This window comes from Triturus cristatus, chromosome 9 (assembly GCF_964204655.1).
Source record: "Triturus cristatus chromosome 9, aTriCri1.1, whole genome shotgun sequence".
NCBI classification, from domain to species: domain Eukaryota; kingdom Metazoa; phylum Chordata; class Amphibia; order Caudata; family Salamandridae; genus Triturus; species Triturus cristatus.
This window is the reverse complement of record NC_140592.1, coordinates 381,269,186-381,287,725: the sequence shown is the minus strand read 5'-3', so window position 1 is coordinate 381,287,725 and position 18,540 is coordinate 381,269,186. Positions and strand designations below refer to the sequence as shown.

At 48.1% G+C, this 18,540-nt stretch overlaps 1 protein-coding gene across 3 annotated transcripts in view; it reads left to right on the top strand.

Moving 5' to 3' along the window:
- The window catches only part of LOC146798000 (RAS guanyl-releasing protein 1-like), a 340,732-nt gene that overhangs the window by 196,771 nt on the left and 125,421 nt on the right, over nt 1–18,540 (top strand). For all 3 annotated transcript variants that reach the window (XM_085625228.1, XM_085625230.1, XM_085625229.1), the window contains exons 9-11: nt 1,941–2,216; nt 15,722–15,802; nt 16,842–16,934. In XM_085625228.1, coding sequence (XP_085481354.1) covers nt 1,941–2,216; nt 15,722–15,802; nt 16,842–16,934 — 450 coding nt within the window. The remainder of the gene's footprint in view (nt 1–1,940; nt 2,217–15,721; nt 15,803–16,841; nt 16,935–18,540) is intronic.

The following is an 18,540-nucleotide window of genomic DNA, read 5'->3' as shown; positions in this document are numbered from 1 at the left end:
GATGCGGAGCCGCAGACGACGCCTAGCGACGCGTAAGGGGTATTGCTGACAAAATCTTTCCGGATCCAGCCTAATGCCTGGGGATATTCTAAGGTGAGGAATCTAACTAACTAATGTTTCTTACAGATGCATCGTTACCGAAGGTAAGTAACTTGTTCTACACCCTGTCTCTTGGTGTTTGAGTATTGGCCCGTGTGCATAGATTCCTTATGTTTATTAGTCTTGGTGCACAAGTGCCTCCGCATGTTGGACTTTGTAAAAAAAAAATAAGTGTCTGTAGGTGCGTCATTGTGTGCATGCTGTTTGGGTGCACGTGTGTCCGTATACTGCTTGCCTGTATGAACATGCACAGAAAAAGCCTAACCTTTCAGCTTTGGCTTCGTTTTCGGTTATGGTAATACCATGGCATTGCTACCTGTGGATTATTTTCCTTTTAACTTTCTGTATTCGTTTTTTTTTTTGCATATAATAACTACAACCCTTAAATATTTTCCAGAAAAGGTAGAGGTCTAGTTTCTCTAGGACAGTAAGGGGAACCACAGTCGTGGCAGGGCTGAAGTTTACTCCATAGCTAGTGATGTCAAAAGTGACAGCTTGGGGTGAAGTGTAACCTGCTCTTAAAGAGCTGCTGTTCACAGTAACTGGGTGAAATTGTCCCGACACGTTTTCCCCATTTTACTTTCTAGTAGAACTCAATTGTGATATGAAAATCTAAAATCTGTTAAACAGAACATACTAACCCTGGGAACCCTTGTGTTTTTTTTAGAACATTTTCCTGGTGGATTTTGGTGTAAAATGTATACATATATCTATTTTTAAACTAATATTATCTGGATTAACTACACAGATCCAAAATTAGGTCCAGTTATTTAATTTCGGCTAGAGCAGGCTAACAGTTTTACGAAGATTGATCAGGTTGAATTAACAAGTCCGTGGTCAGATCTGCACATTCTACCATAAAAAAATGATTAAAAGTGCTGTGGAATACACTTACATGCCATGCCGGTTTCCATGGGGGGGCCAGAGAGGGGTCTTGGAAAGTGTGAAATGCTTACTTAGGGTTGGGGGATTTGTAGGCCTGCCAGGGATTTCGTAACCAAATTAGTACATCCCCATAAGCCGCTTAGAGGTCCATTCCTAGTTGGGTGTAGCAATGTCCCCAGGAGAGACTACCTCACTCGATTCGAAGTTTTACTGGGTGTGTGTACACAATTCATGAACATTGGCTGTAGGCGGCACGGGTGCTAGATGTGTACAACAGCATAATGCTGCTTCCTGTGTTTGGTGTTGCTACGTAGCATAAACAGTGTGCAGCCTGCGTTAGTGATGGTGTCACTTCCTGTGAGGCAATTTCCTGTGATGTTCTTTGATGTAGCGGTAAAAGTGTTGCAACATTGCTTTCCAGGGTGCCAGTTAGGTCAGTGCAGTTGCTGTAATACTGTAAAAAAATGCTAAATCATGATAACATCTAAAAGTTTTGAAAAAATGATTTCCCAGACCAGTCGATTGCCCGAAGTGTTTAGGACAGATTATACTTTTGGGTACACAACTGCTGAGGTGTGTGGATACAATTTTATGTGCCAAAAATGTATATGGGAACCAAAGTGGTGGTCCAGAGTATATGTGATGGAACACATTAATATCAGGGAAATATCAACATTAAAAAAACACCCACCAGACCCTAAACAGGCCCACAAAAAGCCCCAAAACTGCCCACACACTGACCTATGACATCAGCCCATCGGGTTCCGCCTTATTGCCCTGTACACCAGTCCTGCCCCGGTCTTGCATTAGCTCTCTGCGTCATAGTAGATACCAGCGATGGAAACAGTGAAGCTTGAAGCAAGCCCTGGCCCAGCACATTTAACCACAGTGAATGGTGTTAAGAAAATAAAATGTTAGCCCCCAAATGATGAGCCTGGTCTTGTCCCCCACTGTAGACGCTGAACGAGATGACGGAGCTGCTCTCCTCTAGAAGTAACTACAGCACCTACCGGCGAGTATATAGCGAGTGCACCGGATTCAAGATCCCCATACTGGGTGTGCATTTGAAAGACTTGGTGTCTCTGAACGAGGCGTTACCCAGCTTCTTGGAGGACAACAAGATCAACCTGAGCAAGCTCCATAGTTTGTACCATCAGATCCTGGACCTGCAGCAGCTGCAGCAGGCAGAGGCGCCCTTCAACTTCAGCATGGATGTGGTTCACCTTCTGACGGTAGGCCGAGTTACATGTATTATTTACCATCTTCGGCATCAAATCGAGCATCCACAAGGGTAACCGCTTGGATGCCTCTATCATGTATTACTCTTTTTTTGCTTAAAACAGTTTTATTTGACGCTTTTTTTGCCTTACTAGCCAGTTGTAAAAATGTGATATTGTTGTGATACAGAAATTGTGGGGTATAAAGGCAGCTACATATTTCAGGTATCATTGTTGTTCACCATGGAGTAGGGCTTGCTTTGAACCAGAACCCCAAAAGGCACTTTTACTTAATGAATGCAAAACTGAACTCCCTCTTATCTTGAAGACTATGTGACGTAGGCAAGCCCGCAAATGTCCAAAAATACTGTCACATATTTCCCCTTCAGAAAAAACTAGATATCGTGTTGACCATTCAGTAAGCATTCTGTGGCCCATCTGCTCCCATACCCCTTACGCAAATTACACAGTGCCTGGAAACTCCATTTCCCAATTAAAGCGAATCACTGGAGTCACCTGTCCAGCTTTCAGCCATTTTCCTTAAAGGGGGTCGTAGCTATCAACGGTAAAGCAGGTGCACCGACGATGGGGCCCAAAGGCCTAGGGGACTCGGTGAGCCTTAGCTATTACTGTATTTTACTACATGACCGACTGTTAGGAGCCCGTTTTCTTTGATTTCACTAGGGCCCTGGTACCCGTGTTATTTCTCTGTCTTTAACCTATTGGCCTTTTCTAAAGCCTCATCTCACCCTCCATTGTGGAATCACTGGGTGTATGAAAGCATCTTTTGCAGTTCGAGGTTAGAACAACCCCTTACTGTCATGAACTCTATGGAATGGGAAATGCATGCAGCTCATTTACAAAGGAATCATCCCTGTGCAAAACAAGCATTTGCAATGCAATAGGTCTTGCATTGCTGAAAGTTTTAGCAATTGGTGTTGCACATAATAATGCATCGCCTATAGCTCAAACTTTCAATAATGCGAGTCCTATTGCATTGCAAATGCTTGTTTTTTTGTTGCAAGAGCATACCTGTGGGGGAAGGGAGTGAAGGGAGCTGTGATTAAACAACTCCACTGCATCTGAAGGAGGAGGGTAGAGAGAGAGCAGGAGTAGTCTGCTGGGAATTTGCATTGCATTTTGTGCCAGTGTTTATTGTATATCGGGAGAAGCAGCAGTTAAAGTAAGACATGAGTAAGAATCACTCTCAGTTCTCATGCCTTTGCATGGGGTCGCGATTGGGTACACAGGATGGGGGGGGGGGGGGGGGGGGGTGAAACTGGAACTTTGGACATATTGTGACCCGGGCTGGCTGCTCGGAAGCATTGCTGCTGCTGTGACTTGCGATTGCTGCTCAGGAGACAGCGCAAGGGAAGTGGTTCAGGATGGAGTAGGGGTGGGAAGATGAGCAGCTGGGACAGGAGACCAAGTTGGTTTAACAGTGAACAGCGGGAGGGGGGGGGGGGGATTGGGATACAGGAGAACAACGAGCTGTGAGCTCAACGCCTTCGGAAAAGCAAATAAATTGGTTTGCCAGCATGAAATAAACAAATGCAAAAATGGGGTACTGAAAGTGGTGCTGTTCTTAACCAAATAAAGGTGCGCTTAGAGTCAAAGCGGTGCCATTTATAAATAAACAAAGGTGCAAGGCCATGCTATAGTGTGAAATAAAGAAATACAAATACGCTGTAGTAAAAGCAGCGCCATTCTTTTAAAAAATATATATATACATTTTCATTGTTTTTTAATAAAACATCAAAACAACTCAGCAGATACATAAGCGGTGCCATTTTTTTTTTTTTTTTTTTTTATTTTTTAAAACCTTTATTTCTTCAAGAATCTGGACACAGCTATTCAGCCGACAACCCGGAGGTTCGGCAGCTTCATTAGGAGAGTATAGAGAATCGTCCACAGTACATTGAAGGAGCAGTGAGAAGGTTCCATTTTTAATAATTACAAACACACAACAAACCCCAGCAAGGCAACAACACTGAATGCCCACGGTGGTAGCCCCTCAGGGGGAGCCGGACCCCAATCGTCTAACGGTCACAGTACTATGATAAGAGGAAAAAGTGGGAAAAGCAGAGGCCCAAGAAGTCAATTAACCATCACATCTACATACGGAGCTGGAAAGAAGGTCAAGAAGTAAGCTGTTCCTCGGGGGGATCCAGATCAGGGGCAAGACATATTCCCCCCCTGTATTGGTTCCACCGCCCCCAGATGGCATGCCACCTCCGAGGGCGGCCTCTGGCGCAATATACGGTCTTCTCCCTGAGCATACTCCAGTCCATATTTTCTTTCCACGCAGTTAACGTGGGGGGCCCCCCGGAACCCCACAAGCGCGCGATGTCCCTCTTAGCAACCATGTTACCCAGGGTCACCCACTGGGTCTGTGCCTCATCATGGTCAGTGGGCCCCCAGACATTCAGGAGACAACACCGCGCCTCCGGCTGCATAGCAATGCCCGTCACCTCCCCCATCACCGCATGAACTCGCCTCCAAAATTCCGTGATGACACCACATTCCCAGATGATATGTAGGAAAGTACCCACCATACCGCAGCCCCTCCTACATAGGCCTTCCTCAGAGAATCCCATATGAACCAGTCGCGGCCCCGTCACATACACTCGATGCAGGATCTTAAGCTGCACCAGCCTCAGACGCGACAGGATCGCAACCTCCTTAGGAGAGGAAACAGCAGACTGCCAGTCCTCATCGTCCAACTCGAGTCCGTCCCTAGTCCACTAGTCCCGCAGCCCCAGTAGCACATCAGCCCGAACATTTATCAGTTTCTTGTAGATGAGCGAGATCGTGCTCTCCGGCATATGGCCATCAAGGATCCGGTCCTCCAAAGGAGAGGACTCAGGCACCCTCTCACCCTCCACAAGGACTGACCGCAGGGCATGACGCACCTGAACATATCGGAAAAACTCAGACGCCCCCAACTCATACTCCTTCTGCAACTCTTCAAAGGACTTCACCCTACCCTTAATCAGCATATCTCCAACCCTGGAAATGCCGATCAAATCCCATTTATCAAACCCTTTCGTATGCCAAAGCTTACCCAACCTTTCAGATTCAAACAACGGGGCAGCTAAGGTGAGCCTATCCTTCCAGCCCAGAGAGTCAGTCGCCATCTTCCATACACGCACCGCCACGCCAGTGGGCCCCGTGAGGGATGAGTCGAGGGACCGCGAGTACAACGCCCTAAGATAGTTCCCACCGCGCAACAACCATCTGTCCATGGCATAACCAGGGCTGAGGGCCGGGCCATAGAAACCGTGGTTAATCGCGGACAACTGGGTGGCCCAGTAATAGCGTCGGATGTCTGGAAGCGCGATACCCCCGTCATACCATGGAAGCGTCAATTTAGCAATCGCTATCCGCGGCCTCCCATCCCACAACAGCGTCCGTTGGAGGCTTTCAACCTCCCGAAAGTACTTGGCCGGCACCCAATCTAGAGTGTTTTGCAATGCGTAGAGGAACCGAGGAAGGGACGTCATTTTGAACAAGGCAGCGCGCCCGACGAGGGAGAGCGGCAGCCTCCGCCAGCCCTCAACATCCCGCCGCAGGCGCGCCAGGGGGGGGAGCAGGTTTCTCTCATACCGCAAAGCGGGGTCCATGGAGATAAAGATCCCCAGATACACGAAGCCCTGCTGAGCAATCTGGATCGAGCAAGTTCGCGGGACCGGCGGAACCTCACCACTCAGGACGTATAAATACGATTTACTCCAGTTGATGACGAGACCCGAATTCCTACCGAAGGATGTAAGAACGTCACAGACCACTATGAGTGAGTTCTTGGGCGAGGCAAGATACAACAAGATGTCATCAGCGTATAGCGAAATGCGGTCCTCGTGTTCGGGCGACCACCGAAGGCCACGTATATCCGGGTGCCAGCGTATCCACGCCGCCAGAGGTTCAAGAGCAAGGGCGAACAACAGAGGCGACAGGGGGCAGCCCTGCCGAGTCCCCCTCCCAAGCCGGAACGGAGTCGATGCCCGGCCATTTACCACCACGCTCGCAAGGGGTCCCTCGTACAGCAACCTCACCCAGCTCACAAAACCAGGGCCAAAGCCGAACTTGGCTAGCACAGCCCACAAATACTCCCATTCCACCGTATCGAAGGCCATCGTGGCATCAAGAGACACCACAATAGCCGGTTCTCGCTGCGTGCCAGCCCTGGCGATCACCCCATGAAGGCGCCGAAGGTTCAACGCGGTGTTGCGATGCGGAATAAAACCGGATTGATCCGGGTGAATCAAGTCTCCAAGTACCCTGACCAATCTGCCCGCCAGGATTTTAGCCAGGATCTTCGGCTCGGCGTTGAGGAGTGATATGGGCCTATATGAGGCACACTTATCTCGGGGTTTACCATCTTTATGTATCACAACAATTGCCGCCAGCCTCTGGTCCAACGGGAGGGTCCCACTCCCCCGCGCCTCCACAAACATGGCGCGCAGGTGAGGAGCTACCCTATCCGGGAACAATTTATACAGGTCAATCGGCAAGCCATTCGGGCCCGAGGCCTTGCCCGAGTTCAACGCGCGAATAGCTCCCGCCACCTCATCGACCGTTAAGTCTCCATCAAGATCATCTCTATCTACATCAGAAAGACAGGGCAGAGCGATATCCCGCAAGAGGTCACGCGAGTCCCCGGGCGGCCTATCCGACACTGAGGCATAAACCTTACGGAAATAGTCCGAGAAACACTGGACAATCCCCTCAGGTTCCACAATCACCTCTCCCCCCCTCTCCCGTCAGCTCCGGCACTACTCTATTAACCCGTTCTTTTTTATCCAGCCAAGCTAGGAGCTTCCCAGCCTTGTCACCAACATCATACAGGCGGCCCTGCTGCTCCCTACTGAGGGTCTTAGCGGCATTTGTCACAAGGTCCTTATACTCGGCTTGCTTCAAGCTCAGCTCATGCAGTGAGGCCGCTGTTACCTCCTCCTCTAGCGCTCCCTCCAAAGCCATGATCTCCTCCTCCACCTGCATAACCTCGCCATCTCTCCGCCGCTTGGCAGCCACTACAAGTGAGAGGGCCTCCCCTCGCAGAACGGTCTTAAATGCTTCCCAGAGCGACACTGCCGAGTCCACGGACCCCTGATTATCCTTGAAAAAATTATCAACTGTCTTCACCAGTGCGCTGCGCATCTTGGAATCTCGAAAGTACCAGGGGTTAATAGGAGCCACCCTTCCCCCTCCCTCTCGGCCGACATCCAACCTGACCCACACTGGCGAATGGTCCGATATGCCACGCGCCATGTGCCTGGCCTCAGAAACCAAAGGGGCGTGCACAGCCAAAGTGAGCAGATAGTCAATCCTAGAAAGGCTACCATGCGCCCCGGAGTGGAAGGTGTATTGACGCTGTGTGGGGTGTCGGAGCCTCCAGCAGTCTATCAGGCCGAGTGTGTCTAGGAAGTCTGGAAGCCACTTCTGAGCCCCCCCTGTGTCTCTGGGCGGGTGCCTATCCAGCAGCCCAGAGCCGACAGCATTGAAGTCCCCCCCTACCACTAACATACCCCCCGGGAGATCCAGCAAGGCCCTACCCAGATCCACAAACGTGGAGGCCTGCAGGGCTGGAGGGACATAAACCGAAACTAAAACCAAAGTTCTACCTTCCCACCTCCCCGCCACCGCCACAAACCTCCCCCTATCGTCAACAACGGTGGAGTCCACCTCAAATGGCAGCGAGGCCCTGACAAGGATGCCCACACCCCTAGACCCGGAGGAGAATCCCGAATGAGCTATGAATTTATAACCCTTCCTATTAAGAGCATAGCACGTGTTACCTATAAGGTGTGTCTCCTGCAGTAGGGCAACATCTGGCATTGACCGTTTCAAGTGTTGCAAAACTATCCCGCGCTTAATGCGATCCCCCAAACCATTAACATTCCAGCTAATAACACTTAAACCTCTACCCCCCATCCCCAAACACAAAGAGGCCCACCCCCCCCCCGAAGAGCCATCATGGGACAATACCGGAGATGATCACTACGCCTTGCAGAAACAGACCCCCCAACAACAACCCCAAAATCCCAACCATCCCCCCCACCCTGCACCCCTGCTGCAGCTTACAAAGCCCCCCCAACTTGTAGTGTGCCTGTCGCCCTACAAAACCCAACATCTACAAAAAGCACCCTAAGGGAGGAAAGAGCTCCCCTCGTCCTCCCGCAACCCTCCGCATTTACTGCACTCTGATCAAGTCATCAAATAAAGTCAAATCGAGTCAGACCGGCTCCGAGAAATCAGCCTTGCCCATCCCGGCCACTGTCCCCATCCGCGGCAGTATCCTCTCCCGTCCGCCGCCGGGGCAAAGCGTCCAGCCATTCATCGGCCATAACAGGAGACTCAAAGAAGAATGTCCGATCTTCGTACAACACACGTAGTCTGGCAGGGAAGAGCATGGCATACTTCAGATCCCTCTCCCAAAGTCACCTCTTCACCCCCAGAAAGCCCTGTCTCTGCCTCTGCACCTGCTGGGTGAAGTCCGGATAGAAATTCACCGACGCGTTCTGGAAGGGGACCGGGCCCGTCACCCTCGATGCTTGCAGGATAGCGTCCCGATCTCGAAAATGAAAGAGCCGGGCGACAATCGGCCTCGGTGGGGCTCCCACCTTGGGCCTCCCACCCGGCACTCTATGGGCCCTTTCAACCGCAAAGAACTTCCCAAGACCCTTAGGCTGCAGATGGTTAAGCACCAAGTCCTCGACGAGCAGGTCAACCGAAGCCTCATCCGAGGACTCCGGGACCCCGATAACGCGCACGTTGTTGCGCCTGGCCCGGCTCTCAAAGTCCTCCAGCCTGCGGGCGGCGAGATCACTCTCGGTCCTCAGCTTACGAACCTCGGTCTGCAGTTCCGCGACATCATCGGCGAGGCCCGTGGTCTTGAGGTCCAGGGTTTTAACCCGTTCATTCGTTTTGCCCAAATCCGCACGGATCAGGTTGACATCCACCAAGATGGCATCCACCTTATGCGCCAGGGCATCAAACTGCCTCCCAATCGAAGTCTGCATCCCTTCAAGCGCGCCCATGACATCCTGCAGCGAGAGCTCTGGGGCCAGGGGCGAGGCCTCCTTCTGGGTATCTGGCGACTGGCCCGACCCACTCGGTGATCCCTTCTGCAGAGCATAGCGGTCCATATTATTGACCTGAGTATAGGCACCCCGCCTGGTAGATTTAGGCTTCAGCCGATCCACCTCTGCTTTGCCCGACATGGTTGGTACCGAGCAGGTCGGTTCAGATAAGACGGCCCTCTCTCAATGAGAGGAATCAGGAGTGATCAGTTCTGCAATGGGCCGCCAGAGTAGCATGTAGAGCGTCCAAAGGATAATGAAGCCACCTAGAGCTCTCCAGGGGCAGGGCAGACAAAGGGAGAGAAAGCGAAAGTGAAAGGACGGGGACCTCCATCCGACAGTTCACACCTCGCCTGGCCGTTGTTGTTCAACTAGAAGTCGGGCGTCCTGCCAACTCTAGCCCCTGGCATTCCTCGGAGATAGGCCGCAATCTTCCGCCATGCATAACTCCGGTTCCCGGTGGGCGATCCGACCGCGGGTAGCATCAATCGCCTCCCTGGCAGGTCATCTACGCGATGCCATGCATACAGACAGGATTAGAGACAGGATAGTCGACGGAGGGCGCGAGGGTCTCGGGAGCTCAGAGCTCACGCGGCCATCTTGGTCAAGCGCTAGGCTCCTCCCTCCAGCGGTGCCATTCTTAAACAATTAAAAGTGTGCTTAAAGTCAAAGTGGCGCACCACCAAACTAGGCAAGACCTAATAAGAAAAGAGTTCTCACGGAGCACCATAGATAACAGTGAAAGTAAGAACACATGTAGCAGGGGCATGCCTCATGGGAGGATACAAAAGTTTAAAAGGAGGGACTACCAAACCTATTCATGAATGAAAAGCCAGCATTTACAAAGGACAGAAACAAGCCAATTGGAAAGATGGACGGAAAATGGGCGTAGCTTAAAGCCCATACCTGAAAACAGCATGTCTCAAAGAGACAATGCAAACGCAGCCTAGGCAAGATCTAAAAAGGCCTTTCTAATCCCAAGCCTTCACAATGGAGTAGTGATGAAGCTCGTATTATCAAGCGGTAACTGCATGCTCTGCTGACCACAAATGATGATAGAACATGCTTTGAAGGTCTCATTTGCTAATCTAGTGCCCGCATAAGCATGTATTCATTCGCCATTCCTCCTGTGGAGTCCAGTGTCACTGAATTAAAGTTTGTCAACGTGCATGGCTCCTGCTGAAATCGTTATTCTTTTACCGTTAGAGCTGAAGGCTGATGGGGTAATTTAGTTCTTCCATTAAGAGGAAGCCCCTCTGTAGCGTAGCGCAGTCCTCCTGCAGCCCCGTAGCCTCCACCCTTCAGGAGGACCCCATTCAGGCTGTGCTCTATGAAAATATTTGAGATATTGGAGTCTCGGGGGCCCCTAACTACAGTCTGCAGGGCTACCCCCATCATTTAACAATACACCATTGAATACACGAGGGGTATAAATGACACATGTGCCCCAAGTACACCAACTGCAGCAGCTGCGCACACATGCCCAGTTACTGCCCATGTTCCAAGGGATATGATTAGTTGGAGAGAATCAAACCTCTCTACATGGTCTGATTTCAGATATGATAGAATTTGGCAACACATGGCAGAAATATAGGGTTTGCCGTTTCCTAAAATTTCCATATTGTGCATCACTATGCTTATGTCCCTTGAGATGCCTTCAGACTTTATAAAGAATCTCAACCTACTGGCAGTCTAATAATTAGAGCTATTCCTATCAATTACATTTGTTCAGCCTTAACTATGCAGTTAACTAGAAAAAATTCCATCTTTAAGGCTAATTTTTAAGGAAATGTTTATTACTCGTTCATAAAAAAGTGGGCCCTATTTACAAACGAATATGCACGTGCTAGATATATGAATTTCTGTCTGAACAGCAACATGGTGCACAATTTACAGCCATTGGAGTTTAAGTCTTTTGGGAATAGATGTCTGCAAGTCTGATGGCCTAAGTTGAATCTAGTTATTCATCACCTTCCTGGGCTCTAACGGGTCAAGGCTTAACCTCCTCTGCTACTGTATGACCTTCCCCAAAATCACTTTGAAGTGCATCTTGCATTGCACTGAGTGATGAATACAAACAGACAAACAAATCAAAAGAGTGTGACAGAAGTATTACATACAGAATGTTCCTGTAGATCATGATTGCCTAAACAGGCTTCTGTCACCCTTCATTTCTTTCTCCATAAACCCTCAAGTTTTTAATAGCTTTTCACTCATTCTATGCTACACCCACCTAACTCTGCATCCAGCTGACCATCTTGTTAGTTCTTTGAAAAGTAGAGTGCTTAATTCATGTCTCAACGGAAGCACCATCTTAAAATCCTGTTACATGGCTAATTCGTATTTATATTTGGTGCCAAACCTATCTCGTGAGTGATTGTACCAAATTTGCCCCGTTGGTAAGTGAACTCAGTTCTTCACACTCATTCATGTCTCGGATCCCCGTCAGTTGGGTGTGAGAGTATTCCAGGGGTGGCTTCTCCGTAATGGTGGAGGAGTGTTGCCCCACTCGTCAGAGTCATTCTAAGAAAATTAAAATATTAGTAACACAGTAATATCATTTTATTTTTCTATATCTGGCTCTGGCTGAGACATACGTGTGTAGGGTAGGGCGGCGCCGGGCCATGACAGGGAGGAGTTGTGGGCACTTAGAAGTGGGCATTTCAGTTCTGCCTTGGGCCTGCCAAGCAGATATGCACGCTTCTATTTCTCCAACCTAGCTGTGTTGCACAGCCGGGTTGGAGAAAAATCGCAGGCTCCCAGGCACTGTCTGAGTGGCAGACCAGGCTGCTCAAACCAATCCTTGTGCTGCTCTCATAGGATGAGAGCAGCGCCTGTATTGGGTGGGGAGCCTGTGCTTTCCCAGTGACTGCCGGGAGAGAAGCACTGAAGTGGCTGCCGGAGTCAGCGGGAGCAACAGGTATGTTTTTTAAATTCTTTTTTTACCCAAAATTCTCCCCACCCCACGCCCGCCCCCATCCCCACTTTCACATTGACGCAGCCGCCACTGGAGTAGTCTTGTGCCCATTAAGCAGCCCTTGAGTTAATAGTACCCACATGAATTACAGCAAAACACCCTGTTATGTTAAGAAGTGTTGCAGGGATTCTGCTCAGGAACAGAACTATGCTTGGGATCATAGACCATCGGCATGTAGGGACTGAGTCATCATACCACCTCAGTATCTATGAGCCCGAGTCCAACCAGCTATAGTGTCTCACTTGCTCTCCTAACCTTACCAGAAAAACAAGTAAGTTGTGACCCCAGAGCACAACACTCTCGATCCTCCCAGGGGTCGCGGTACCATGACACACCCTTTCGCTCTCTCACTTGTACTCATCCACAATAAAAAAAACAAGAGACCCTAAAGAAGTTTAGAGTATGTATTCAAACTATTGCGTCCTAAATTGTAGTATTTGTGCCACAATTAGAAAACAAATGCATTCTAAAAATACTGTTAGCATGGTCAATAAACCATATATCATAAAAAGCCCTGTCATGTTATGAGACCGAATATCCTGAAACCCCCTCCTGAAGCAAAATGATTATGTATCAAAGCTCTCTGGGATTAGTGGCAGACCCCGTACCTCTGCATACATAGATGGACAGTCTACATCTCAGCTGGCGTGGTAATCTTGCCTCAGGACCTTCGCTCAATGTGTCTACCTAAACTCCTGTGCTCAGTTATATGACAAGACGTGTGCTCATAAACAGCAGCTGCATTCTCGTGCTATGTCTAGGTGCTAGTGCCCTGACCAGGGAGAATGACAAGGGGCATTGTTGCTTGACCTTGTCTGTAGTGTCAGCAAAAGAACAGAATACGAAAACATATGCGAAAACATATGCAAGTTCTGTGTGAAAATACAATGAAGCACAAAAGCAAACATGTTTATATAGTAACGTGTGCAAAGGAAAGTGCGACCTACATCATGCACAATTAGGCTAACATAAGGGAAAACTACAATGGGCCATGCAGGAAACACATGAAAGAAGGTAAATGTAGAGAATACTAGATTACACCAGAAGTGTAGCAACATACACAGAGTATGGGACTCTTCTTATAATATTGATACTGAAAATCCTTTCTATTGCCTAACCAGTTGCTACGTTTTGAGTGGGTTCGATTCCCAGAGGTGATATTGCCACCCTTACTCATAATGAGGGAATCCCCATACATCATACAGTGTTTAAAAACACACATGCGTTACAAGTGAGGGTGCCATCACAGAGATCATCCTGCAGTGATCTGCAAGAAAGTAAAATACACTTTACTAGCAAGTAAACATCCACCATCCTTCTCCTTTCCTGATACATTTAACACAATAAATCCCCAAGGTGTTTACCTAGAGGCAATCAGACCAGGACTGCACACTGAAACATAGATGAAACATTGCTGGGATTAGAGCATAACTTGAAACATCATCACACAGGCCAGTCTTGCTCTATACATAAATTGCTGCGTAGTCCTTAGTTTACCCTGTCCACTCTGCTAGGCCATGGCTCCCTTCTGACTGACTCTTGATCCTGGAGGTATCCTGTCTCCCTTCTTTGATGGGGCTCTTCTAATAGACTTCAGCTGGAGAGTCAGCCTCACAGGTGACAACAGCGATTCATGGAGTATTGTTTGGAACACTAGATACACCTAATGATGTCCATGGTGGTACACTGTTTCTTCTTCTACTCAGAGCTTTGCAATAACTAACTTGGGCTGGCCATGAATGATACTAGATAAGAGTCTCCATTACCCAAAGGCTTCTTTAGGCCGACAATCGTGCACGCTTCTCTGTTGCTATGAAAACTGCAAATTTCCAAACCTTAACTAGAGTTAGACCATTGCCTCTGACCTCACATCTCTTCCAAGATCACTCTCTTCTGCACTACTCTAAAGTCCCTCCTAACCCTTAGATCCACTCTAATGCTCACACCACTGTCTCTTGTCTCTCAGATGGTCCCTCAACTTGTTCACATTTCTCAAAAGTCAGCCAATCTTTCTTGTTCCCTCACTAACCTTTTTTACATTGCAAACTATTTGTCCTGTCCTTTTAAACACTCTCTCACCTTAGGAACTCTTCACAAATTATCTCCCTTACAATACTTAACCTCCTAGTTTAAGACAGTTGGTATTACCCCCCTAATCACGTAGCGAGTGATGGAAGTTGTAAAGGTATCCGGGTATAGTTCAGTCTCACTTATGTCGAAGGACAGGTGCTCCTCAAGCAGATATACAACCTTTTCATACGCCCTTACAGGATCCTGTCCAATGAGTATTTTGATGGTTCTATTTGTTTGAGACTACTCTCACCTATGTAGCCCACTTATTTGCCTCTGCTGTTCATCACAAGTGCCAGCATTACATTCTCACACATCATGATTTCTGTGTAGCCTTTAACACAGCTGATCGCCCTCCTCCGTTGCCCACCGTTTCCCCTCTTGTCCTGGACCTGAGAGCTTTGCCTTTGATTCAGAGTTTCAAGAAATCCCGGAAGAACAAATTCATAGCCAAGAAAGTCCACAACATGGACCTGCTTGCATCCTTATAGATTGATGAAATCCTCTTTAATCCCACATCTGGAAAATATTTGATGTTTAGGCCTATTTCATTCAACCTTCGACTAACTCACTGTAATTGTTGTGTAACAATGATTTGTCAATCTGGCCTTGTTTGAGGAAACAAAATAAGCAATATTGGCTTTAACTCTGATTTAGGGTCTAGGTCGAGGGTCGACTTAGTGAATTTCCAGCTTGTAAAGAAAATATATTCCTCAGATGTTTCCACTTTTAGGAATGATGAGGGTGAAGGGGTCTCGGAGGGAGCAGTGAAGGGTGATGCAGCTTAGGTTCATAAGGTCTGGGTTGGAGAGAGGTAAGAATACAAGCAGGACTTAGTTGGCAAGTCTTGACATTTTGCAGTTACATTCTTTATGTCTCTTATATTTTCTGCGAAGTAATTATTTTAGATCCCAGCGTAACTTTGTAGAAGTCGGTGGTACCCTAGGTGAAAAATGTAATGGCTTCATATGGGATCTAATTATTTGGGAGCGTTGTTCATCTTGTTGTTGACTAAGAAATGTATTGTGGTCTAATTGGTAGATTTCTATTGATACTTTAAAGACCTTTAGAGAGATAGATCTTTTGCTTTCAAAATCTGCCTTGGATATTGCGCTCAGCTTGTTTCATGCCTTTGTGAGTCTTCTTGATCCACGGAGCATGATGGGTCAGTTTCTAGAAGTTGGGCACCAGTGACATGTCAGGCATCACACTGGGCATGGAGTGATTATGAAGCTAAAGGAGAGGAGAATCTATTGGCCATCACAGCTGGAGTAATTCCAATTTATCGTTGGTTTCACCTGGAATGTCGACTGAGTGTATTGATTGACAGATAGGTGGTTGTGCTAGGTTGCCTTCCTCTGACTAACTAATTATCAAATGTCTTTTATATTTAGCTGTCCCTGGACCTATTCTACACAGAAGATGACATTTACCAGCTGTCGTACTCTCGAGAGGCCAAAAATCCACGCACCTTGGTAAGAGAAGGGGAATGCATGAAGGGGGTGGGCTTTGGGTGGGTGGAGGTGGGGGCCGGACTTAAAACGTCCACGCACAAAGGCTCATGTTATTTTAGAGGATTTTACCTATAACTTCTCTTATGTTTACCTGCATATGAACACATTTTTTACTTTTAGCAAGGTGCATTCATCTTATCATTCATTGGTAATTGTTTTAGATGAATGGAAAACTACTTAGCCTTTCCACATCATCAAGAGTTGTGAATGTACAAAAGATCTGGTGTTCTGTCCTAGCACCAGCCGGGTATGTAACAATAACCCTCAAGTTTCCAGTGAAGAACATTCATTCTAATAATTATGGTGACCCTCGAAGGCGACCAGACACATTTGTACTGATTCTACGGTAACAATCGGGCCCATTCTTGGGGGGCCTCTTGCTGTAGCAAATGAGTCATGATGTCCCTCGAATACTAGGAAAGTCTATCAACTATGCCGGTCATTAACACGAGTGATTGGGGAAATTGATAGACTCTCTCCAGAGTGATTGAAGAGACACGTTATCCACTCTAAGCAAGTAGCCATATATTAAAGAGGAGCAGATTGATGTTCTCCTTGAAGGGCATCTAGAAACGAATACAACTACCAATGTATGTATCACGCCAGCTGAATGATAAAGCAATGAATAACAAATATTTTAGTTTAGGATGAATTATTGGTCCATTCTTAATATTGTCTAAGGTGAGTAAGTGGACATGTTCATTGTGAGACCCTGTGGTAAACTAAAGGGAACATTCCACATTTCTATTTAAAGTAAGTGGGGTTCACGTTGTTTTGGCCTTTTTGGAGTTAATAAAAGTATTGCTTGTGTTCCTCTGAGCTGAGGTGGGTGTACTCTCGTAAGGAATGTAAAGGGCATGTTTCTTCTGCTTTTATAAGGAATGTATTGGCAGGTAAAGTATATGCATCTGTGGCGACCTGAGAATCATCACAACCCTCAGCCACATTGCAGCATCTTTTGCTAATTCTGTGTCCCAAACTGTCTCTCTTCTGCTTCTAGCCTTCAACCCCTTATAAACCCCCAGAGGTGGTAGTAGAGTGGGGTCCCTCTGACCATGGCACTACTATCAAGCATGTGCAGCAGATGGTGGATGTAAGTATTGCACATAGTGCACCTGCTGTTTAGCTTTTTTTGTGTCTTACTTGACAGTGTGCTTGATGCCACCTTGTCAGCATTTTCATTCACGTACATGCTGTAGGCCATGATAGAATTTTAAAGAACTCTGCTGTGGCCATTAGAGGAATTTACATAGAGAAGAGAAAATGCAAAAATGTATGGCATGTACCTGTCCAATTGTTCTAATTCCAGCTTGAGTCACACTTCAACCAATACACAAGCTACTGCATGTTTTTTCATGGTGCTGCACTGTTGCATCTTTTCACAAGGCTATACTCGTGCCCAGTATCATATTGATCACATAGAGACTTCTAGCTGCAGATTCCTTACCTTTGAATTTCCCAGGCATCAGGCTGGATCCGGAATCTTTTGCTGAGCAATACCCTTTATGTACGACGTCGGGTGGCACCATTTGGCTCCGCGTGACGTCCTTGGTGTCGGTAGCGTCAGTTATGACGTCGCGGTGCCTACATAAGCCCATCCAGGCGCGCGAACATCAGTTCTTTTCTTTCCGCGCCAGTTAAGTGACGATCCGGGAAGAGCCACCCCTCTGCTGCTTTTTGGTAGGCTTTTTTCTCGACTTTTGTCGACATTTTTTGAGTAGCGACTTCATGTGCGAGGGATGTCTGGTGGGAAGACAGGTTTTAAACCATGCGGGTCTTGTTTCCGTATAATGTCGGTTACCGATCCCCACCACGTATGTCTGTGGTTTCTTGAACATGATCACGATTTGAAGTCGTGTTTGGACTGTCGGGTGATGGCTGCAAAGACCTTGAGGGAGCAGTCGATGAAGTTGCTCGTGGCCCAGCAGTCGACACTGTTAAGTGAGACTCCGAGGAGGTCACGGTCCAGTTCGAAGAAGAGGCGGTCGCGGGACCGCTCCTGTAGCTCTAAGTCCTCTTCCTCTGATTCAAGGTCATCTGGACACTCGGGGAAGAGGCACAAGAAGAAGAAGAAGTCCCAGTGAACTTTGACTTCACCTTAACTGGCATCTGTTTATCAAGAGAGGTAAGGAGCGCCGACGCTCTAGGCACGGTTCTGCGGAGCCAGAGCCTGAATCGACTTTGCGCCTCCCTCCTTTTCCGGGAGCCGGAAATCTAAAGATTTTTACGCGCCGTTTATTTGAGCGGAATGACCCCATTGGTGAGCCCTCGGGCCCCACGGGCGTGTATGGGGCCCCATCGGGTTCGACGCCGTTGGCATAGGCCATGGAGCCAGTGGGATCTCAGGAATCCGACCCTGGATTCGGGTCAACGTAGGTCGTGCCAACACAACCTCCCTCCCCATTGAATCCGAAGTCGGTGCCTGCGACGTCACCGATGCCCATTGGTGGCGCAAGCCCCATCCTTATCCCCGATGACATGGAGCCTGATCGGCCTCGAGCAACGCCGATTCCGAGGTCGACAGAACCCAGGGGTTCTATGTTGTCGCCTGAGCACATTGTGGACGTGCTGGGCTCAGGAGAGGAATGGGAGGAGTCTGGGGACACATTAGAGAACCAGGATGCCTCTGAGGAGACTGTGGACTGGTATGGGGAACTTGGGGAAGCCAGTGGTCTGGATACTTCCCCAGACACTGGCAT